Genomic DNA, 25,690 nt, shown 5'->3' with positions numbered 1-25,690 from the left:
CCAGCTGAGGTAACAAGAAAAGGGGATGCTTGAGACGAAATCTTCCATAAGATGTTCTATCATACTAATTCATGTTTACATTTATTGTTCCCTAAAAGTTCGGAGCCTAATATGGGTGGTTGTTGAGTTTTGCAGTCTAAGAATCAATTAATATAGGATTACATTAATACTTAAGGGCTGAGGATAGACTTGAAAGACTTGAGTTCCAGTATGAAAGCCTTTTCTTATAAAGTCAGTAAAAAGGTAGAAATTACATTTTGAACCTATCCTTTCATGGCAACAGAAGATATGAAAAAAGAAACAATACCTGTGAGAACTTGTATGTCAACCTTGTGCTATAAATGATCTCAATTCATCTCCATATTAATTTCATGAGCTGGATATGACTATCCTCATTTCACAAATAAGCCAAAGTAAAACTCAGAGAAGTCATATTGGTAACACAAGGGTTCAACCCCAAATCTGGACAATGGCAGAACTTATATTTTTTCCACTATATAAAATGCATCTAGAAGGGTAACAATTATGAATTTCCATTCTGTTTTACTTGGTTATTCAAGGCCTTAAACTCTGTATAATCTTTTAAAAAACCATTTCTTGAAAAAATAGTCTATACTCATTCCATGTCTCATTCACCTAACCCACTGTACACTTGTTGCTGCTCAAACTGGAACAGCTTTTATCAAGGTCATCTCTAACTTCTATATTGCAAAATTCAATGGCCACTTTATGTTTACTTCAACACTTGACATCAGCAACACCCCCACACCCCATCTTGAAACCTCTTTCTCATCTTCTATTATCACTCTCCTGGCTTTCCTCCTACCTATATGACTAATCCATAGGAATCCTTTGTGTTTTGTTTTCCTAGTTCTTAAATATTGTTTCCTCTGCTGTTGTAACTATCCTGCTCTTCCCATTCTATAAATTTCCTAGACAATATCATATTCTTATACTGTAAGTGTACAATAGTAGCTAAACTTAGATGTTTATAAATGGCCACCATGCGCTAGACATATTCAGTGATGAACAAAAACAATTATGATACCTAACTGATGGATCTCATAGGCTGTATCTCTAGCCCAAGGGTCTCTCACAAGCACCAGAACCACAGAGACCCGCACCTTAATTTTCCATTAGTACCTCACACTCAATACATCCCAAACTGAACTCACTCCCCTGGTTCACTCATAACCTATTCCCTTCTCCTCCTCTTCCCAATTTTAATAGGTGCTAGCAACTCCATGGCTTCAATTACTGGTCCATTTTACTAAGTCTCTCAAGTTTGACTGCTATTCTCCCATTCTACTGCCAGATAGCTAATTTAGGGCTCACCTGGATTACTTAGAGCACACAATTGGGTCTCTACCTCTAATATTCTGCAGAACTCATTCTTCACTGCTACAATGATCTTTCAAAAAGGCAAATTTGATTATTTCAACACTCCAGTCCCCACTTTGCTTAAAATTCTTCAAGGACTCCTTGTTGGCCTCAGCATAATTCCCAAACCCTTTAATATAACTTACAAGACTCTCTGCTCGAAGAGGGCTCTGCTCAATTCTCGAGTTTAGTTTTTACCACTCCAACTTACACTGTTTCAGATTAACTTTAAGTTAATTAACTTTTCAGTTCCTGGTATACATACATGTTCTCTCTCACTCAGTCTTCTACATAATGTATTCTCTTTTCACTCTCTCTTAAGATTTGTCCACTGTCCTTTTATGAGTGAAAGAAATTGCTTTCCTGGCAACAAAGTTTGGGTTAGATCCTTTCCTATGCATTAGAATTATATTGTTAATCCCTATCATAACATTGATTACTCTAACATAGAGTCTAAAGTCTGTGAAGGCAATGACTATATCTTGTTCACTACTGTATTTTGGTGCCTGGCACACAGTGTAAATTTTTTAAATGATTTAAAATTATGATTAAGTTTCAACTCACAGAAGAAAAAAAAAGAAATTCATTTGAAAACTTTTTCAATTTTCTAATTTAATAGAAATAACCAAAACAATGTGGCTTTCAAACAAGGGTTTAAAACTAATCTAATACAACTTCTACAACACATTCCAGAGCATTATAACAAGAATTATTTACAGGCAGCTAATGTATTAAATAACCATGAAAAGAAAAAACTTGCTTTTATTACACACCAGCAAAAATACAGGAACAAAACAATTAGAAACTGCAACCTTGTTTTAAAAAATTAAATATGATTATTTAGAGAATACAATACCACAGAAACAGCACTTTTTAAGAATCATATTGAAGGGCAGTTAACTATGTGCAAAAATAATAGTAGTAGTAGTAGTAATAATAATGAGGGGAGGAGACCAATTTAAATACTGGAAGCAAGGAACTAGTAAGGCTGTGAATTTAACCCTTTCGTGTGTAGGTATGTTTACATAAAAAATTAACAGGCTTTCAAATTGCACAAATCTTTTTTATAGGCTTATGTATATGTTTCACTGTGTTTTAAAACGTAGTAGATGCCTACATTTTTCAGAACCAGGAGCAGAACATGCATTCCATCCTTAAGATTGAAATTTAGGCCACACTTGAAAGGGAATATTGCAGTGGCACTTACAAAATCATTTTGGTGCCTTCCCACACATATAAATTTGGTTAATTTAAAAGAAGAGCATTTTCAATTTTAAAGATCACTTTCTAGAAAAGGGCTAAACTTAACTTTGTACATTTTGTAGGTTGATATGACAAATATAGCCAAATTAACTTATTTTTGAAGATAGTTTTGTTTCTCCGATACAATAAAAAATATATAAACGACCACATAGGCAAACACAAGGAACTAAGATGAAAGAAATGCTATACATGCATTTTGACCAAGTAAAAGAAACCATTATATTCAAGAGTACGTGTTGAATCTGAAATGTCTATGTAAACTGTGGCATATAAATTTTTTCCTTAAAAAAGTACCTTCAATTTTTTTACTCAAACACTTACTTTTAAAAAAATATGCAACTTTCCCCAATTTTTAAAATAAAATGCCACAATATATTGTCATTACTTCCAGCATACATTTAAATTTCTTAATTTTTAAAAGATAGACTGGGTGATATGCATACAAACTTTCCTATAAAATCACCATCCAGGAGAGGATTCTGACATGCTATTAGGCAACAGACTTAAAGCAGTGTTATTGCTTTATCAAGGAGGAGATAAACTGTGAGAAAAAAAAATTAAATATCCAGGTCTGGTACATGATCAAACTGTACTACACCTTGAAAATCTTGAATCACCTTCAGCAGATCATTAACATAGATGGTACAGAAATTAAGAATTCACGGTATGAATTAAGAATCTGTTTTAACTAATGGAGTTGGGTGCGTGGATTTTTTATAAAACTACTCACTGATCCGATGCTGAGTATGCAAATGAGCAGTGCTTTAACAAGAAATGAGATTTTTGTATTTCACATGTTGTACATGAATGGGGGTGGGTGTGGGATGTAAAAGCCAAGGGAGAGGGGGCCACAGCATCTACTCCCATTTTGGATAGTAAGAGACCATTTAATAACATATGGTAGGCCACAATCCAAGGGCATAGTTGGAAGACCTGAATCTATTAGCTTATTAACACTAATCACTAATAATTACATGGCAGGATACCTGCTGAGGTAATTGATAAATCTACAATTTGCACACTTATAAACCTTTTACTTCTACTTAAAAGCATTATTTCTTTCAATTAACTAAAAATTCCAAAACTTATCACAAAAAATGAGACAACTGACTTAGCATTACCTAAAATTCCCTTATGTTAAGATACAGAAGTCAGAAAGTACCAACTTGTTGATCCAAAAATAATAATTTCAATAGTGGATCCAATGCCTTATCATTTCTCTGTAGTAATGGTTTGATGTTTCCATATAGAGCATGACCTGCAATCTAACCATACTTTAGAACTTACAAAGCAATTCCTTCACTCAAGTGAATCGGCTGAGCCAAGTGCTGAAAACACAAATTTAGGTCAGCAGAACAGACCGTGCAACACTTTGTTCTTCGTTTTCTGATGGGAGAAGTAAACTGAAGTGCAGCAAAAACTGTAAAAGCTTTTAAGAAAACATTATTATGTGGACTTTTCTCCAAATCTTCTAAAATACTTCCATTTAAACAACAAATACAAATGTGACAGTATAAAAACAAACTGCCTTCAGGGACTGACAGATATTCAATTTTGTCTTTTTAAAACATAAATTAATAGGAAAACATATATCTAAATATCAATTTAAGTTTTTATACTTTTTAACCATAGGTATAAATGAGCTGAAAAAATCAGCTTAGAGACACAACGATCAGTGTGCAAGAAAAAAGCTTTAATAAAAAATCTAAAGTGAATACCTTAATGGTGGCATGTTGATAGCTATTAATAGTAATTCCTCAGCAGTATAAATTATCTTAACAGAAATGGAGACTATTAAATGTTGACAAAAAAGTGGCTTTTAAACTGATTTAACCAATCTTAAACCAAAAAAACCTAAAAACTCTAACATGTAATTTTAAGGGAACACAGTTATTTTTTAAGGCCCCAAATACTGAAAAATATTTACTTAAAATGTGTTTCTCCCCTCAGTTAGCAGAATCTATTTATGACTCATTATCTACAATTTTTTAAAAGGATCCATTTGAAGAGCAATACAAAATATTAAAACTCAAAGGCCTGACAGAAGGAAGTTATACTGCTGCTATTCCTCACTTTCCAAAAATGTGCCCTTAGATATATGTCTACTTATAAACTGAAATCATGGATGTTGTGAAAAAAGAGGAAAACAGGCATAGGCATAAATATTTTTAAATAATTTTCTCCCTCTTATAAAAAAACTTTTCCTAGGAATTTAAAATTTGAGTAAAATGTTTAAACAGTTTGGTATATTTTCAAAGGCTTATTTTTAAAAAATTGAAAGTGAAGAGGAAGCCAGGAATAAAGTAAATCAATAGCAATAATAAAATCAATACTCTTTAAATACACAACCAGGAAGCCTAAATCATACTCCTATTTACCCCCACCCCTTGTTAAGAAAAGAAAAACAACCCAAAGGAATTTGTATAATAATTTCTTTAGAGCACTTTATTTGATTCAATATGCACTAAAAAATATTGACCTCTTAGACAATTATGTGAAATAATTTTGAGTAGTCTACTCTCTGAACTGCTTAAACTGAATTTTTAAAAAGGCAAATAAATGATTTGCCACAAAACTGCTGATTTCTGAAAAATATCTAATGGCAAATTCTTCTATTTTGGTCTCTGTATATTCTAATGTGTCCATACAAAAGTAGGACTAAAATCTTTAATCAAACAAAAGAGAAGCCTGTAACATTGTAGAACACACATTTTGAATCTGAGCATCACAAATGAAGAAAAGAAAAATGAACCAGAGCCAAGTTGATTTATCTGCCTCGGGTGCTGTAATTGGGGTGGTAAAGGTGGGTTTACTCCAGTAACCATTCAAGTGGGGATTGGCTCATTTTCAGGATTTACTTACAGGTCTCTTCTAAGTCCTTTAAGCCCCCAGTCCATGCAAATGTCCCACTTGGTGGACAGATGAGTAATCTAACCCCACCGGGTTTATTTCAATATTTCGATATCTCAATAATAAGCTGCTTCTGAAGATTTTTTGAGAAGTCTGTTCTCTATTAAAATAAGATAGAACCTCAAAATATGAATGTGAACATTAGAAATAGACAGAATATATTACAAATCCATTCTTGATAGGAACATTAGTAAGAATACACATTAGCTTAAAAAACAGGCTCAGCAAATGTTGCTGATCTGCCAAAAGTTTTAGTTCACTATTTACAAATAAGACAAAGTGAAATACAGAAAATTTTACACATTTGGTAGTTGACAGATACTGTTTGCCAATAGTGGTCTATCAGAAAACTGACATGAAGGAAGACTGGAAAAGAGCCAGTTATCACCTTCTCAATCAAATTTAAATGTACAGAAAACTAGATTAATTTTGAAACAAACATTCTGCCTTTCATGGGAATAACTGTATGATCACATGATTTGATTGGGAAGTACAATTGTAAGTGTTTTCTGGAAATGACTACTATAACTCTAAATAATCCACTAATGAAAAGTTACCATTTTTATTTCAGTAGACCATTGAAGTTGATTAAATGATAACTAGTGGTCGTGTTTCCTAAACCCTAAGTATGAGTAGAAAATAAAACCACTGCTGAGTTCTTTATATCAATTTAAAAACTAAGACCCAACAGCATAAAAATGAGAAAAAATATAATGGCATGATTCAATGCAAATCTGCACTGACATTAAAGTAGAATCTGAGCTACTTGGGTTTTCAACTAGAAAACAACCTGATATGTATGTGTGTGAAGAGAGAGGGTTAAAAGTTGTTTTAATAACTGTGCGACCTAGTCCAAAAAGAAAATTTATCAAGTGACACGAGCCTCAAGTATTTACTCGTACACCAAGTATCCTGCACCAATCAATAGCACACAATCATCAACATTTGCCATTTCTAACAATCAGAGAATCACCCTCATTAGAACAGAAATCCTCACATCATTTCACTTTTGCTTTTTGCTTTTAAAGTTGCAAACAGAGTTCTCTCCCCCTTTCTTGACAAGAATGTGTTTCTGTCCATTATTTCAATCTAATACTGTGTAAAAGCTATCAGCTTCTTCAAGGAGGTGCCCACTGTAGGCAGGATATTCCAGCAACACTTAAAAGTTTTCTGGGTTGTTTTTTTGTTTGTTTGTTTTTTAACAATTGATTCAAATCCATGTCATTTTACTTTATATGTACTGGTCTCTCATCTGACTTTAGGCGTTTTCTGCGGGGCTGTATAAAGTCTTCATCAGAGTCCTCAGTTACCTCACCATCATCCTCTTCCTGCTCAAACTCTGGCAAAGGTGCGAAGGTCCTGTCTGAGTAGATCTCTGTGAGTTTATCTTCAAAGTACAATGCAACTGCTTTCCCTGCCTGAGCTACTTCTGAATCAGCCTGCAAGCAAAAGATAGGAATATTCACCTATTGGTAATGCATATTCCTTCACCAAGTTTGCATGGTCTGAAAAGCTTACCTTCAAATTAATCTCTTGTGTGTCTGCATAAACTTGAACAACTTTCATCATCTAAAAAGGATACCAGAGTCAAAAAAAAAAAAGGGAAATTATAATCCTTTCTAAAGTTATGAGACTGTATAGGATTGGCGACGAAAAGTCAGCCATACTAGGGAGAACAAATTGCTATAACCAGATAAAGTGCTTTTCTAAAATTCTACAGAACATGGAACCATTTTCTTTACAAAGCCCTGTTACTAAAGCTACTGTGAAACCTCAGTAATTGTCTTATTTTGAATTATCAAGGTCAATCTGAATAGGAATTGGTCTGAACACATCAATCTATTCAAGAGAAAAATATTTGTGAAGCAAATTATATAAGAAACCTTGCTTTTAAAAACTGACACACTTTCAATAAACCACTTAATAAAAATTATATCTGTATAGCAATATGTTAATCATAAACTATTTAACTATTACTGAGGCAGATAACATGGGTCTTATCAACTATAGTTCATGAAAGCATATCTATTTGAAAATAATTTAACTACACTGAAAAATAAGACAAAATTTGGGACTAGTTTCTAAATTTAACTTCAAATTAATGAGATTTTACTAATATACTCTGTGCCGTACTGCTATAAAGGTGACTTAGAATTTTCACCTTATGAGGATTTTGTTTTGTTTTCAATTTTAAAATGCCATCTGGATGCTTCCAGAGGTAGTTACGGGAATACGTTACAGGATTCAATGTGATTTATTTTAGTAATAATCATATGGCACCCAAATTACATCAGCAATAAAAAGACTTTAGTATTAATCTTTTAAAAGATTTTGTGGATTCTCATTAAATTCCACTTTCTTCTCATGAAAATCTTCCATAATAATAACAGAATTGATTTTATCCCTAAGATAATAAAAACAATTTTCCTGAAACAGGTATATATCACATTTCTTCTCAAGGTATGGCTAATTCAACCTTACCCTCAAAAAAAACCAAACCAAAACAAAACAAAAAAAACTCCAAAAGCCAAAAAACATAACCAAAATTAATGAAAGTCACACTGCTGAAATAAGAAAACTCAGTATCATATACTCTGGGCCACTATTCAAGATAGGTCACCAGAGATTAGTTTAAGGTTCTACATTTATGTTGTCAATAATAAAATGCAAGGACAAGGGTACAGATACTTTCCTAATTGTACCCAAAATGTAAGCTGTTTATAATCATATCCCACGAAACATACTTAACTACGGACAGTACTTTCCATACTTATGCCAATCCTCAACTCATCTAGAAAAAGTAATATTCTTAATGTATTATATTTAAGTATATACTCCAAATTATACACAATAAATTTTCTTCACTGGAGCTGTTAATACAATCAGATGTTTAGCAGGACTACAGCAGAAAAAACAATTTTAATAAAACTAAAGTCTTTCAGCAGAAAAAATAAAACAAGGAAACAAACAAAAACTAACAAATCAAGACTCTATAGGTTGGAAGTTAACATACTTCATTAAACCTTTCACAGTTCTTGAAGATCAAACGGACATCAGCCACAAAGTCATCTGGGATTTGGTAGTGTTGGGAATGTTTTTTCTGAAGCTTCTTTTTCACGGTGGATAAATCCATTGGTTTCTTTATAATTTTATAGTAGTTTGGTATCTAAAATAAGCAAATAATGGCAAATAAGAATTCTCCAAAAATGCCAAACTGTTTAATTTGAAAATGCATAGCATATTAATTTTAGGGGAAAAAAAGTTATTATAGAGCCAGCTGCTTGCAAATTTTGATACAGACATATGTACTTTACATCTTCATGAAAACCAAATCTTATGCAGAATATGTGCCAATCTTCATGGTTAGTCCAAGCCCCCAAAGTCCTACTTTTAATAGTAAGATTTGGAAAGAAAGCAATTAGCAAGGGTAACCAACCAGTAGCCTTGAGGCAACATTTGACTTATCAGAATTTTATGACTCCTCAAGAGTTTTTCTTTTTTTTTTTTAAAAAGAAAATTTATAAAATATATTAATGTTACAATTAGAATATGATGTCTTTTGGAAGACATCACAGATAATATCATTTACATCACGAAATCTTGACTTAGTAACAGAGGAAGCAAGACTGTTAGCACGTAAGAAAAATTTACTAACTTTATTAATCATTTAGTGTTCATGCTAGGGAATTCTGGCCCCAACCCTGGCTAAAAATTTCTACCCTTGGGATAAAAGTAAAGTTAGAGAAGCTATTTTATTGATTGATTAATTGATTTCTGAGATGGAGTCTTGCTCTGTTGCCCAGGCTGGAGTGCGGTGGCGCCATGCTAGCTCACTGCAACCTCCAATCCCCTAGGTTCGGGCAATTATCCTGCCTCAGCCTCCCTAGCAGTTGGGATTACAGGCGTGCGCTACCACACCCGCCTAATGTTTGTATTTTTAGTAGAGAGGGGGTTTCACCATGTTGGCCAGGCTGGTCTTGAACTCCTGACCTCAAGTGATCTGCCGGCCAGGACTCCCAAAATGATGGGATTACAGGCATGAGCCACCATGCCTGGCCGAGAAGCTATTTTAATGGCCCATAAAAAGAAAACATTTGAAAGTCATTTTCTACTTTAAAATCCCTGCACTTGAAGATGAGACAATTTTCCAGAAACAGATGATTACTGCTTGTACAAAACATCTTCCGTCTACGCCTTTTGTGATTTAAAATTCATTTCTCAGGCTACTCAGTAAACAAGTCAACTACCATTTAATACTCTCTAACAGGCCTGGTATGTAATAATGTACTATTCAACAACTGATGGCTAGTAATAAAATGTGTGTAGAATATTCTTATCCCACTTATTAGGCACCAAACACCTCTAATCTTCCATTTATTGTAGCATTTTAGAGCCTTTATCCCTTACAAAAGTCAATGACTATAGACTATGCTAAACACTTTACATAGGTTATCTTATATAATCCTCAGAACAACCCAATGAGGTAAGAAATGCAGAAAAGAAAACTTGAGTCTTAGAGAGGTTGAGGAGCTTATTCCAGAAAGCTGAGGTGTAATACAAGCTTAGTGTAAGGCCAGAGCCTATATACTTTTTTCTTTTTTTTTTTTTTTTTTGAGACAGTCTCCCTCTGTCACCCAGGCTGGAGTGCAGTGGTGTGATCTGACTCACTGCAAGCTCCGCCTCCGGGGTTCACGCCATTCTCCTGCCTCAGTCTTCCAAGCAGCTGGGACTACAGGCGCCCGCCACCGTGCCCGGCTAATTTTTTTGTATTTTTAGTAGAGACGGGGTTTCACCGTGGTCTCGATTTCGTGACCTCGTGATCCACCCGCCTCAGCCTCCCAAAGTGCTGGGATTACAGGCGTGAGCCACCGCGCCCAACCGCCAGAGCCCATACCCTTAAGTATTATGAGACTTCCCCCACTGAGCTACTAAGGTAGGCAACTCACCGAAGCAGGAACAGGCTCCTGGAATTCAATACTTAATTCATGGCAATAGAGGTAAAGCAGAAGACGTTCACATTTCTGGCCCAAACAAGGAAAGGAAAGCACATGAAACATTTTTCTCCTAATAAAACATTCTCGAGAATGAGAACTGTATCACAACAAAGTCTGATTACAACAAACTGAACACAAGCCCCCTGTTTATTAGATACTCAAGTAAACATGAACACCCAAAGAAAACTCCTGTGCTTCTCATTTTGTTTTCAGACTATCTTTGGTTCTACTTTAAATAAGAATGGAAGATAACTAAGGTAATTTATGGAAGGGAGTCACAAAAGCAACATCTAACACTTTGTGCAAAAATTTATAAATTACTTGGTAATAAATAAGTAAATAAATCATCACTGTTGCTCCTCATGGTAATTCCTTAGACAGGCAAGATAAATGTTGAAAGTTATTATCCCCTTTCTTCAAATGACTCCAGTCAGGTTCAAAATAAAAATGGCCTTCTCAATCTAACTCCAGAAACGTGTTTTTACCCAATCATGAGTAAACTGAGATGCATTTTACATTCACAGTCTTCTATTTATCTAAACTTCTTTTAATACAAGTCATACAAGTTTGTATACCCTAAACACGTATCTTGTCTTCACAGATAGTGGATGAGGGTTTTTGCAACTATATACACCAGAGTAGAGCCAAACTTAACTCTAATGACCGCATGACAATGCAAAAGATTCTGTCTTTGGAAATCAGACTACAGGCCAGATTGGTAAAATTCTGAGTAAAGTAAGGAAAGAGTTTCCATTTTTAATATGATGAGAAGCTATCAGAGAATTTTAAGCAAGGAAATGATAGACTTGTTTACTTTTTAAAAGAACGCTGTTTAATACAGAAAACAGACTATAAAGGTCAAGAGCAGAAGCGAGGAGAGCAGTTAAGAGATAATTACAATAGTCCAGATGAGAAATTACGATGTCTGTCTAGAATGGTAATGGTGGGAAAAGGTGAGAAAATGGTATTATAGTTGTTATTATTTCATTTCTAATAGGTTTCTAACCTGAGCAACAGAAATGAATGGTGGTATCATTCAATTAAGGGGAATACTGGGGGAGGAATACACTTTTTTATGTTGTTATTTGCTTGGTTTTGTGTTTGGAAGGAGAGGATTAGAAATTAAGATTTTAGTTGGGACATCTTAAGTTTGAGGAATCCGGATAGAAGGGTCTGTAGTTCAGGGTTAGAGAAAAAAAGACTTCAGAGATCATCAATATACCATCAGATGACAGGATTAAAAATTAAATGTTACCAGGTTTTGTGTATGCTACACAGGAAAAAAAAAAAAAAAAGATGTATATATAGGCAGACCACTACTGAATCCCAGTGACAAACCAACTTATTTGACACTTACCCTTTGGTCCACGGGGCTTAACCCCTGTGCAGTTTTCCCCTTCTTACTATGTTGCAAATTATCACAATCGTATTCAACTTCTGGCTTTCCAATATCTCTACAAAATGTGCATATCCAGTCCCCACTAGACAGGGAAATAGGTAATTAGTCCATGTAATTATTAAAAAAGCCTGCTCTAGAGAAGCTACTTCCCTAGACAGGGCCCTGGTTTATTTTCTTAATAATTTTTTGGAAAAAGGGAGGTTTTATAGTTGTGAAATCTCATCAGGTGAAGTCATGTGATTAAAAACTCCTCTAAACTTTCCTAGTCACGCATCAATTGATTACTTTCTGGAATGCATTATAAAAATGGCATCTCTGCATTAAAAGGGGGTCTCTAAGTAGTGATGAGCAGTACTTGCAGCATAAGGCCTAAGACCAACTCTCCCAGGTCCCAGTATCACCGTTATGTAGACTCAGTATTTATGAATAAGAAGAGCACGGGTTACAGAGTTTCTCAGGTATCTTGTACCGTTTTGGCATGTATTAAAATGCCAAAAGTAAATCAGTTGTTTTTTCATGGTCAAAACCTAGAACACACACACACATACCTACAGGCACAAGCACATGTATATATACCTCCTTTTTTTTCAGAGACAGAATCTCCCCCTCGCCCAGGCTGGAGTGCAGTGGCACAATCTTGGTTCACTGCAACCTCTGCCTCTCGGGTTAAAGCGATTCTTGTACCTCAGCCTCCCTAGTAGCTGGGATTACAGGCATGCGCCATCATGACCAACTAATTTTTGTATTTTTTTTTTGAGACACAGTTTCACTCTGTCCTCCAGGCTGGAGTACAGTGGCATGATCCTGGCTCACTCCAACCTCTGCCTCCCGGGTTCAAGCGATTTTCATGACTCAGCCTCCTGAGTAGCTGGGATTACAGATGCCTGCCAACATGCCCAGCTAATTTTTATGTTATTAGTAGAGATGGGGTTTCACTATGTTGACCAGGCAACTCCTGACCTCAGGTGATCTGCCTATCTCGGCCTCCCAAAGTGCTGAGATTACAGGCACCCGCCACCATGCCTGGCCAATTTTTGTATTTTTAGTAGAGATGGGGTTTCACTATGGTGGCCAGGATGGTCTCAAACTCCTGGCCTCAAGTGATTGACCTGCCTTGGCCTCCCAAAGTGCTGGGATTACAGGCATGAGCCACTATGCCTGGCCACCTCCTATATTTTAACACTACCAAGTATATACTTTGTTTTTATCAGGATTACTATGACTTCTAAAATGATTTATTTATATTCACTCCCTCTCTCTATATATAAATAGATATATGGTGATATATAGAGAGGTATATACATAGATACTAAATCTAGGGATATGTACTAACCAATCTATTTGTTTGTTTTTCTTTTTCAGAGACGGAGTCTTGCTCTGTCACCAAGGCTAGAGTGCAGTGGTGCAATCTCGGCTCACGGCAACATCTGCTTCCCAGGTTCAAGCAATCCTCCTGGCTCAGCCCTCCAAGTAACTGGGACTACAAGGTGTGCGCCACCATGCCTGGCTAAGTTTTTTATTTTTTGTATTTTTAGCAGAGATGGGGTTTTACCATGTTGGCCAGGCTGTTCTCAAACTCCTGACCTCAAGTGCTCCGCCTGCCTCAGCCTCACAAAGTGCGGGATTACAGGTGTGAGCTACCACGCCTGGCTAATTTGCGCCAACATTTTACAATCCTTTCAAAGTTATTTGCCATTGAAAGAAAGTATTCAGTGGCAAAATTCTGACATTCCAGTAAATATTACTACCCAAAGAAAACTCTTAATTTCAAGATCAAAGTGCCAATGCTTTTCTTTTCTAAATAAGAGTAAAGGAAAAGAAGGCCCTTATTACATCTCTAGCAAATAACTGTATCTCCAAAGACTTAGGTAAGAAATTACAATTCTTCAGAAAAATATTCTGGCACTGTTTAAATATCTACTAGTTTTCTAATCCAAAAGGCTGACTCTTTCAAACGGGGTACTACTATTCAATTAAAGTTACTGCTTCTCGGGAATTTGAGAAGATATATCTTTTTTTTTTTTTTTTAATTTATAACAAGAAAAAAGCTGGGTTTACTCCAAGAATACTGATTTACTTCCACTAAAAAGAAACTGGGGGACAAGAGAGAAAGGAGAAGATTGAAAAAAACAAGTATGACTCTACTATTTTATGGTCTCTGAAATCAGAGATGAAAGATTGCATGAACATAAAGTATTAAATGGAAGGGAAGAACTACAGCTCTTCTAAACCAAAACCTACCACTTGTAGATGCAAAAACTGATCCCTGATAATTAGTGAATTGCCCAAGCTTACTACAGAATTATAACCAGACTACAGGCTTTGTAACCTTAGCCCCCTCTTAATTTAGAATTTTATCTATTTTCCTTATACTGAATATAAACTAAAGGCCAGGAGATGAAATCTACTCTTTAACATTAATGTACCACTTAGATCTTAGATAGTTTATTGTTAGTTTCTCTGGAAGCTAATACCGAAAGAATAACAGGCTCCCTGTTTTATAGAAATACTACGCACTGGTTAGAAGGCCATCTGCCCTGAACAATCTTCTGTTATTTATTTTTAGCTTATGAAAATAAACACCAAAAATCAATTATTTCACTGGTACCTTGGAAAGCTAAGTAGTGTTGGAACATGACAAGTTAGATGAAAGACCTTTGGACATTTTTCACAGCACAAGAGATCTCCTCCATTTTGGCAGACAGCACACCAGTCTTCATTTGGGTCATCATCTTTATTGTTGCCATCTCCTCCAATCCTTGCCGACCTGTGCATGAGGCTTCGAATTGGGGACTTTCCATTAACAAGGCTGCTGAGCCCTGACTGTTTGCAGCTTTCATTCATATCTGCAGGTTCAGTTTTCACATGGTTTTCCAGGCTTGCCAATGCATCCAACTCACTTTCTAGATGCAGGTTGGTTGAGAGAGGTGGTGTCAAGCTACTCTCAGGACTGCTCAACTAAAACAAAACGATCATAAATTCTTGAAGAATCATTTAATCTTTATTGTATGCAGTATGTGCATTTAAAAGTTATGTGAATATGCATATAGATATACTGACATAACTTAAATTTATTTTATAAATCACAATAGTGCCATAAAGAAATGACAATAATCCCAAAATTATTCAGGCACACTAACATATATGATTTTAAGGGGTCTGTCCCTCTAATAATGTCTCACTCAGATAATAAGTAAATTAATTAAACTGTTAAGCTACTGACTGGGAAGTCAGCATAGGGTTATACTTTTCCTTGAGAGAGTTAATTATGGCACACTCCTTTTCACACCTAGAATCTTTTGCATAGCATTTTAGAAGCATTCTATAATATTCTTCTGCTCACCTATCATTCCACTATATTATAGGAAGGCTGCAACAACTTAAAGAAATCGTTCACCACCCTTGGCACCCATTTTTTTTATGGGGGTACTTTCTAAACCAAGTTCTGGATGAAGAGGTAACAGTACTCCAAACCCGAGGCTGAATCTCTTGCTCTCTGAATCTATATATACTGTGTTAAATATACTAATACCTTGAGATGAATTCCTATGTGCCAACCATATAAAAAAGGAAAAAGAAGCCCGGTCAGAAAGAGAAAACAAAAATCAAAATATTTAAACCAAGAGGGGCTTAGCCTTCCTTCATTCTATATTAGAAATTATATAAAATGTTCCACTCAAGGAACTCCAGAATGATTAGTAATACATAAGCCAAAAGACAATCTTCCTATCACAAAATTCTGATCAATAAATTTCTTTTGTGTCAGCAATCTTAATGCTGCGCTCACAGGTCCAGGAGAATGCCAAAGATCTTTTGTGGCATGAGATTCAACGTGACTACTGAAATAACAATTTCAGGACAAGATACAATCTGATTTAGCATCATGGCAAGAATACTGACTAAATACAAATTCAAAGATAATTTCAAATGAGTACTTAGTACAATTATTAAGTTTTTTCTGATAATTACAGCTGACTCTCAGACAAAAAAGTTGAGTTAGAAAAAGATGTATCTGGCTTGTGCCAGGCATGAAATTTCAAAAATAAATAAATGTTCCTAGAACCACTACTTAGTCTTAATATACTCAAAGCTGAAAGAATCAATGAAGTGATGTCCTTAAGTCCCTGTCAGACCCCAGTGGGAGCTTACCATGCAAGCACTCCTCCTGCCATCCTCTGTTTTTTCTTGTTTTACACCTCCTGAAAAGCTACATATTTCATCTTCAGTCCCAGGTTCTTGCTTGACCTTCACCTGATCAGATTTGAAACTAAGACTTGTCTTCTCAGCAGTTCTTCCTGATGAGCCACAGCTAATAAGAAACAACAAATAAAGATCAGATACGTTTGACATATGGTATAAATAAAAACAATTATATGAAAAGTAATGTTTACTAAAGTGAAGACAACAGACAACTTTGTAGACGATAAGGATACCTCATAATGTGGTTAAGGGGAATGTGGTATAAAGCCTAGCTTCAAACTCTTTAAAATTATGCAGCAACTTTCAGAAGACCCTGAAAACACATTTTATGGTTTGAAGCACTTCTATCTTCACACATACATACATACATACATACATACACACACACACACACACCCCTTCACACACACACACACACACACACACACACACACACACACACACACACACACACACACACACACACACACACACACACTCTCTCTCTCTCCTATTTCTTAGCTCTGTCCACTGAAAAGGCCTAAGAAACAATGAGCAATTCAGTAGCAATGAGTGCTATTAGCACTAGAATATTATCCTCAAACACTATTTTCCTGCTTTTCTGCTAACATTACCAGAACTTCCTGGGAAAGTAGCTGATTCCAGGTCTGAAGCAAGAAAAGTACAAAATGAACCTGAAACACTGTTTCACAGGAAACACTGAAGTTTAAAAAAGACTGCTGTGATTATAGCAAAAGCACTAAGAAGCAAGCCTGAGAAAGCTCTGAAGGCCAAAGATGGAATAATGTTAAGTGTTCAATACATATATACATACATACATACGTAGATACATAACATATATAATGGATTAAAATATATAAAGTATGTTTAAATATCTCTTTTTTTTTTTTTTTTGAGACGGAGTCTTGCTGTGTCACCCAGGCTGGAGTGCAATGGCCAGATCTCGGCTCACTGCAAGCTCCGCCTCCCGGGTTCACGCCATTCTCCTGCCTCAGCCTCCCGAGTAGCTGGGACTGCAGGCACCCGCCACCTCGCCCGGCTAGTTTTTTTTTTTTTTGTATTTTTTAGTAGAGACGGGGTTTCACCGTGTTAGCCAGGATGGTCTCGATCTCCTGACCTCGTGATCCGCCCGTCTCGGCCTCCCAAAGTGCTGGGATTACAGGCTTGAGCCACCGCGCCCGGCCAATGTTTAAATATCTCAGTCCATGAAGGTAATAACAATAAAACTGTCACTGTTGGAGGGTGTTAGAAATCAATTCGTTACCACAAAAGCAGGCAAATAGAATTTATCCTATCTTTCCTATAACCCAATAGTTGATGACGAAAGTTTCTCTTTACAGAAATATTCTAAATAAAGAATGATACAATAATTAAAATATCGTATTTCAACCAGCAGAAAAATAACAGAGCTAAACAATGATTATTAACGGTTGCTATCACAAAAACCCCAACCAGGCATAATTCGCCCCTGCTGGAAGTACACACTACCACTACACTACCAAGTCTTCTTGCCCTCCCTTCCCCCAAAGCAAACCTAAATCTGATCAACCCTCTTGACCTAAATACCAACATAGACAAAAAAACAGCAGGCAGTGTGTACTTAAATGACAAGATGGAGAAATTGGGAAAACATTATAGGAGAAACTACATTTTTACAACAAATAAATTGATAGTGACATAAACAAACTGATGGAAATGTATAGAGCTTATTTGCATCTGACTCAAAGAAATCATCTGGTTCTTTTTAAAAGGCATTTGTTGCAAAAATTGGGAACACTAAACATTAATGGATCTCTACTGATATTAAAGAATGAGTTGTTAAATTTTTTTAGGTGTGATAATGGTTCTGTGGTTATAAATTTTTAAAGTTATTTTCATTAAGTGATATATACTGAAACAGTCACAAGTGAAATGACTGAGATTTGTTTCAAAATAATTCAGACCAGAAAGGAATTGGTAGAAGAATAGAAGAAGCAAGATTGGACATTATTTGATCACTGTTAAAGCTGGGTGTTAAGTATACAGGGGTTCATTGTAATATTCTACTTTTATTATATATATTTGCTGTTTTTCTTAACAAAAAGGAAAAAAATAATTAATGACATAACACTCACCTGCCTCGACTGCCAGTACTAGAAGTACTTGGGGGTCTCACAGGTGTGTGAGAATTGGATAAACCTAAAAAGTAGTAAGTCAAAATGAGTATCAATGCATATAAGAATATTTGGAATTCTACCTACTGGTCACAGAACTCAAGATTATTATAACCCAGCTAAAAAATTCTTGGAAATCAGATCTAGTCACAAAGTCGGGAATACATGTGTAACCATTAGCAGACATCAACCAGTTTCTCTCAGCTGTGTCCAGACATCACCTCAGAATCCTCCTCAGGGCACCACTATCCAGTCAATAAAACAGACCAAGAAAACATTATCTGCCATCCCTCAACAAGTTATTTGATAAAATATTCTACTTAGGTTCCCATTAATTATTTTCAGAAGTCCTAAAATAATTCTTATTAAATCTTAAAAATTATGTGATTTAAAAAATGTTAATTTTGCATCTCATGGAAAATCCATATTCACAAGTGAACTGTTCTTCCTCTAGAAAGAAGTAGGTGGTCCGTTTCAGTAAAGAAATAACATTTAATTTACATCAGAAAAATACATTCAATAACACTTCTAGAATGTTAACCTGTTTGGAGTTGCTTCAATCACGTATTCAAGAGTCCCAACTGAATCACTGAGTAATGGGGTTAATAAAACCACTGGGATTTTGGAAGAGAGCTATATATCATGGCTATTTTAATAGTTCTCAGCAAATTTTTTATTTTAAAATTACAGTTTGAAAATTAACCTGCCCTTCTTCAGCTCTTACTTTTTAAATAATTTTTCAATGTTTCATTATTTTACAAAGTGTTTTAAAGTTGACTTGGAACTAAAGAACTCTTCAACTGACCCTCTGTATTGTAAAATATAAGATTAAACCTATAAAAGACTGAATATACTAAGGGCTGAGTAATCTGGAGTTCCAAACAGTGTCGACTACAGATATATATTAATATGATTTCAGTTAGCGAAAAGAGTACCAATAGTATTTGAACAAAAATAATTACAAAGAACAATCAAGAAAAAAATATCTGTTATTGTGTCAACTTGGCTAGGATATGACACCCAGCAGTATGGCCAAACATCAGTATAGATGGTACTGTGAAGGTATTTTTTTTTAGATGGGATTAATTAACATTTAAATAAGTGGACTTTGAGAAAAGTAGATTATTTTCCATAATGCAAGTGGGTCTCATAAAATCAGGTAAAGCCCTTTTAAGAGAGAAGAGAAGATGGAGCCCTGTTCTCTCCCCTACCTCCTCATGCCCCAAAGAAGATATTTTGTCTCAATACTGTAACAATACTCTTACCTGGGTCTCCAGCCTGCCTGACCTGCCCTGCCAACACCCACAATCACATGAGCCAATTCCTCAAAATAAATCTCTCTCAATCTCCCTTCCTCTCTTCAAGTAGACCTCCTACTTACTCTGTTTTTCTGGAGAATTCTGACTAAGATAGTGAGACTGTTTTTTTTTTAGGTGTTAAAAAAGTAAGGTAATATCCCTGTTTGCTTTACCTGATGATCCCGGAGAAAGGGCAGAGGGTCCTGGGGAGGGATTCATGGTGCTTGTAGGCTGTGGGGGTAGGTGACTGCCTGAGATGTATCTACTTAGTAGATTATCTAAACTACTTGAGCCAGCATCTTCCAACTGAAGAGAAAGAAGATAAAGACAAATTTGCTTTGATTAAAGCAGAGAAGTTATTAATTTTATGTCACTGCTTATACTCAGTTTACTAATAAACTAACAGATTATCCAATATCAAGTTGAGCCTTATTATTGCTTCCTTAGGGTCCCCTGAGGGCCCACACAGTATAAAGTTTATGTGGATAAAACTGTATTATTCAACAAACAACTACGTGCTCAGAGCAAAACAAATCCTGTATGTTCTATTATGAAAATAGCTGACATGCTCTGACACTTCTGCCATTTCTCAAAATTGCCGCAGGACCTATTTATCAGTATTCTTGTCCCCAGTATCCCTCCATTTCAATGTCCATAATAATTCACTTAAACAGAAATGTAATTATGTTAGTACCCAGCTCTAAAGCTCTAGAAAATTCTTATAGCCCACAGAAAGCCCTTAGCTTGACACATAAGGCCCCTTACTACATAAAAAAGGGCACAGTCAACAGTACATATGAGCCCTTCCCTTACTTAGAGGTAGTAGGATAAAGCCAGAAGACCCGTAACTATGATTCTGGGCTGGTTCTCAACCTGAACGTCAGTTTCCTGTCTTTAAAACATGCCACCTATACTGCAGAACTCTGATTAAATGAGAAAATGTGTAAGAAAGAGTAAAAAAAATTATTCAAGTATGGATATTACCTTAAATCTTACACTATTTCATAAAAGAAATGGTCATATTGTTCTTTTACTTATTTTTGAGACAGGGTCTGTCTGGCTCTGCTGTCCAGGCTGAAGAGCAGTGGTGTCATCTCGACTCACTGCAACCTCCACCTACCAGGCTCAAGCCATGCCCTCAATTTCAGCCTCCTGAATAGCTAGCACTACAGGCATGTGCCACCATGCCTGGCTAATTTTTGTGGGTTTTTTTTGTAGAGATGGGATTTTGTTACATTGCCCAGGTTGGTCTTCAACTCCTGAGCTCAAGCAATCTGCACACCTTAGCCTCCCAAAGTACTGGAATTACAAACAAAACAAAACCCATGCCAGAGACATGAAGGGCTGAAGGTGAGAGTAGGCAGTAGGTTAGATGGAGGGATAATCAAAGGACAATAGCAGTTGCGTTACCCTGTGGTCATAGCTGTTGGCCAAGGATGCACTTGTAAAGCTGTAACTACAGGTGAATCCCTAGCTGCAACTCAAGTCAACTGGAAGATTTGTTATGAGGGGGGAGTACCTAATACGGGCCAGAGATGAAAATGGGGCTGCATGCCACCTAAAAACAAAGAAGGGGGAAGATGATTCAAAACAGACACGAAAATCCCAAGTTACCTATTTCCACTCCTTTTTATACTCCTCACCTGCAATTTATATTTCTTGCTAGAAAGATAACTTTAAGGGTAGAGGATGGACAGGTCAGGAAGAGGCAAACAGGAAGTACATTAAAGGGCATCCCTGATGTCATTATAACCTCCAACAGGTAGCTGCTAACTGAAACATTCACCTGTGGGTTTCACTAGACATGGATAGTCACCATAAATAAAAACTGAAACATTCACCTGTGGGTTTCACTAGACATGGATAGTCACCATCAATAAAGTTAAAAGTCTAATGGAAAGACATTAATTCATTTATTCATTAAAGCAATGTTTTTTGAGCATCCCTGAATAAGTACATGGAAATATAAGTATTATATAATTTTCATGACTTAAAAGTAAAAACACAGTCCAATAGGAAAATGAGCAAAGACATTTCACAAAAGACAATTTACAGAAGAAATAATCAATGAACATAAGAAAACCAATTTCACCAAAGAAATGAAAATAAAATTAACAATAATGTCATTTTAATCCATCACTGGAAAAGATGGAAGAATGATTTGGGAAGACAGTGTAAACATAGGCATTTTCAACTATATAAGCTGGCACAATATTTTTTGTAGAGCAATTTGTTAATATCTATGTGAAATTTAAATGTGTAATTGCTTTTGGCCCAGTAACTACACTTCTACCAACTTAGCTTACAGAAATATGTGTTTAAAACTATACACTCATTGTGCCTCAATGCAGCTTTTTACAAATGACATTAAGGTATAAATAACGTACAATAAACTAAACATATTCAAAGTGTAGGATCTGATGTGAAAATTTAATGTATTTTCACATAGTATACAACTGGGAAACCAAAATCAAGAATAGTGAACAGATCTTATCTATTACCCCCAAGATTCCTCATGCCCCATGGTACTCAATCTCTCTCTCAAACAACCTGTCCTCAACCAACCACTCATTTACTTTCTTTGGCTTTAGTTTTTTTTTCTAGAGTTTTATATAATTTGAATTATATACTGTATGCTTTTTTCATCTATTTTTTTCACTCAGTATAAATGAGATTTATCCTTGCTGTTGGATCAAGGTCATTCCTTTTCACTGTTGGTTAATATTCTATTACATGAACACATAATTTGTTTATCCATTTATCCGCAGGTGGACATTTGGGTTGTTTCCAGTTTTTGTCTTATTAAAATTAAGCTGCTATAAACATGTGAGTACGAATCTCTGTAGAGCTATATTTCCTGTTTTCTTTTGGCAAATAAAAGCAGAAGGGCTGAATCATTATGACAGATACATGTTTAACTTTTAAAGAAATTGAACTTTTTTCAAAGTGATTGTACCATTTTACATTCCCAACAGTGTTTGAAGGTTCTAGTTCCTCCACATTCTCACCAATACTTGCTGTGGTTAATGTTAAGTCTATTTAATTTTAGCCATCCTAATAAGCATGTCATGGTACATCTCGCCGTGATTTTAACTTGCATTTTCCTAATGACTAATGACGTTAATATCTTTTCACAAATGCAGCTTTGTTTTTAATAGTAACATATGAGAGATAAACCTTTTAAAAGTTCACCAAGAGAGGGCTAAACAAACATCCAATGAAATGGAATACTATATGGATTAAAACACAAGAAAGCTCTAAGGACTGACATGAAACAGTCCAAAAGCACACGGTGGCTCACACCTGTAATCCCAGCACTTTAGGAGGCCGAGGTGAGCAGATCACCTGAGGTTGGGAGTTTGAGACCAGCCTGACCAACATGAAGAAACCCCGTCTCTACTAAAAATACAAAATTAGCCGTGCGTGGTGGTGCGCACTTGTAATCCCAGCTACTCAGGAGGCTGAGGTAGGAGAATCATTTGAACCTAGCAGGCAAGAGGTTGAGGTGAGCCGAGATTGTGCCACTGCACATCAGCCTGGGCAACAAGAGTGAAACTCCATCTCAAAAAAAAAAACAAAGAAGAAAAGAAAAAGTCCAAAAGCAAAAATGTAAAAACAAATGTAAAACTTGCAACACAGTATTTATAGCACTAGGTGTATACATGTGGTATAATCTCATTTTCTGTTACTTAAAAAAAATTACACGATGGGTCTGTTGGCTCATATCTGTAATCACAACACTTTGGGATGCCAAGGTAAGAGGATCACTTGAGACTAGGAGCTCAAAACCAGCCCGGTCAACTATTAGTAGCAAGACCCCATCTCTACAAAAGAAAACTTTAAAAATAAGCCAGGCATGGTAGTGTGTGCCCGTAGTCCCAGTTACTGGGGAGACTGAGACAGAAGGATCCCTTGAGCACCACTGCACTCCAGCCTCAGCAAAAGAGTGAGACCCTGTCTCAAAACAAAACAAAATAAACCAAAATATATTAAAACACACACACACACGTTTTAAAATTCATGTTTGTATATTCCTAGGGAAAAATCTGAAAGGATGTACACCAATTGGTTATAGTGCTGGGATTTAGTCAGGTGAAAGAACGGGATAGACAGCTATTTTTATTTTTTTCCTTTTTCTTTTTTAAAAGCTACAGTGGTTTTACATGGCTCATGAAGGCCTTTAAAAAGTAGGCAAATCTGATAGGTCATGTACACTACTCCTACCCCACCAAAACCCTTCAAAAATGGTTTCTCATTGAGTTTACGATAAAATCCAAAATCTTCTATGCAGTTTAACAAAGGCCCTACCTGATCTAGTTTCCATTTTCCTCTATAGAACTAGGCCCTTCTCTCTTTCCTGTTCTTCACTGGACTTTCTTCTGTTCTTCAAAAGTGCCCAGTTCCTTTAGACTTTGTGGGACTTGAAATTCTGCTCTTTTTCCTAATAAAATTTACTGCTGACATCTCCCTACTAACTCTTACCCAGCTTCCAGGTTTCAAAGAGGCTTTAACAACCCTCTAGGTTTTGTTGGGTTCGCCTGGTATATACTCACCTTAGGTTGATGCCTTATAATTTCCCCTTTGAGTAATGCTATACAATTTATTATAGGTAGGGTTTTTAAAAATCTATAAATGTCTGCATTCTCCTGGCCTGTAAACTCTATGACAGCAGGTCTCTCTCATTCCCACTGTTCCTCAAGACAAGTACAAAGTACTCAACACACTTGTATGAATGGTTATAATTTTCCTATTAAGCATAATATGAAAGCATAATAGGGGTCCTTCCTCCCAAAGGTTACTTTTTAATAATGAGGGTTGGTAAAAAAGAAAAGAAAGAGAAAAATAATCGTAACAACTAACATTTATTGAATACTTACATGTCAGGCACCAAACTTAATCTTACCAACATATCCATGAGGTAGATTCTATTTTTTTTTTTTTTTTTTTTTTTTGAGACAGGGTCTCACTTTGTTACCCAGGCTGGAGGGCAGTGGCACGATCACAACTCACTGCAACCTTGAACCCCTGGACTAAAGGGATCCTCCTGTCTCAGCTTCCCAAGCAGCTAGGACTACAGGTCCATGCCAAGATGCCCCGCTCATTTTTAATTTTTTTTGTAGAAACTGGGTCTTGCTATGTTGCCCAGGCTAGTCTCGAACTCCTGGCCTCAAGTGCTCTTCCTGTCTTGGCCTCCTCAAAGTGCTGGGACTACAGTCAGAGCCACTGCACCCAGATTTAAGACAGCTTAAAATAAAACAGTGACAAAGTCAGCATAAAAAAGAAAAATCACAAAATCTGACCTCAGACTTGAAATTATCATCTACAGTATACCTAACTGCTTTGAATCTCACACTCCTTTCATGCCCTTTGTTGCTTCAGCATACATAATTCTTATCTGGAATATCTGCCTTCTAACTAACCTTGACTAGCTAACACTTGCCTACTTATCTTTCAAGTCCAAATTTAAGATGATCTCATATAAAGTAGATTCTGACTTCCACAGGCAGAGGTAGAATCTTCTGCCTCTACTCTTTCACTGTCATCTATACACATCCATTTGTACCAATAAGCTCACTGTTTTGACCCTGTTTAGAAAACTGTCACCCGGTCAGGTGCAGTGGCTCAGGCCTGTAATCCCAGCACTTTGGGAGGCCAAGGTGGGCGGGTCACCTGTGGTCAGGAGTTCGAGACCAGCCTGAAAAACACGGTGAAACCCTCTCTCTACTAAAAATCCAAAAAAAACTAGCCGGGCGGGGTGGTGCACACCCATAGTCCCAGCTACTCGGAAGGCTGAGGCAGAAGAATTGCTTGAGCCCAGGAGGTGGAGGTTGTAATGAGCCAAGACTGCGCTACTGCACTCCAGCCTGAGCAACAGAGAAAGACTCCAACCAAAAAAAAAAGAACAACAATAAAAAAGAACAAAAGAAAACTACCTCCCTATTATACAAGAAACTCCTTGAGGTCAAGGGCCATTTCCATTTGATCCTTATATAATCAGTACCTAGGGTCTAATACATGGTAAGTTCTCAGATATTTGTTAAAGAAAATATACAAGTACATTAATAGTGACCCATGTTTCCAGAAATGCTCTAG

At 36.2% G+C, this 25,690-nt stretch overlaps 1 protein-coding gene across 6 annotated transcripts in view; it reads right to left on the bottom strand.

The window, feature by feature from the left end:
- Positions 1-1,972: 1,972 nt before the first annotated feature.
- Positions 1,973-25,690, bottom strand: part of LOC105479152 (tripartite motif containing 33) — a 122,087-nt gene continuing 98,369 nt past the window's right edge. For 4 of the 6 annotated variants that reach the window (XM_011736993.3, XM_011736991.2, XM_071085873.1 and 1 more), the window contains 9 exons: positions 19,771-19,903; positions 18,261-18,324; positions 16,096-16,255; positions 14,555-14,904; positions 11,905-12,028; positions 10,500-10,574; positions 8,567-8,719; positions 7,072-7,122; positions 1,973-6,992 (listed from right to left, as the gene is read on the bottom strand). In XM_011736993.3, coding sequence (XP_011735295.1) covers positions 6,780-6,992; positions 7,072-7,122; positions 8,567-8,719; positions 10,500-10,574; positions 11,905-12,028; positions 14,555-14,904; positions 16,096-16,255; positions 18,261-18,324; positions 19,771-19,903 — 1,323 coding nt within the window. In that variant the 3' untranslated portion in view covers positions 1,973-6,779. The remainder of the gene's footprint in view (positions 6,993-7,071; positions 7,123-8,566; positions 8,720-10,499; positions 10,575-11,904; positions 12,029-14,554; positions 14,905-16,095; positions 16,256-18,260; positions 18,325-19,770; positions 19,904-25,690) is intronic. The other 2 variants (XM_011736995.3, XM_011736992.2) reach the window with 1 other exon arrangement.

This window comes from Macaca nemestrina, chromosome 1 (assembly GCF_043159975.1).
Source record: "Macaca nemestrina isolate mMacNem1 chromosome 1, mMacNem.hap1, whole genome shotgun sequence".
In the NCBI taxonomy this organism is placed as follows: Eukaryota; Metazoa; Chordata; class Mammalia; order Primates; family Cercopithecidae; genus Macaca; species Macaca nemestrina.
The sequence above is the reverse complement of the archived record's forward strand: the minus strand, read 5'-3'. Positions and strand labels throughout refer to the sequence as shown.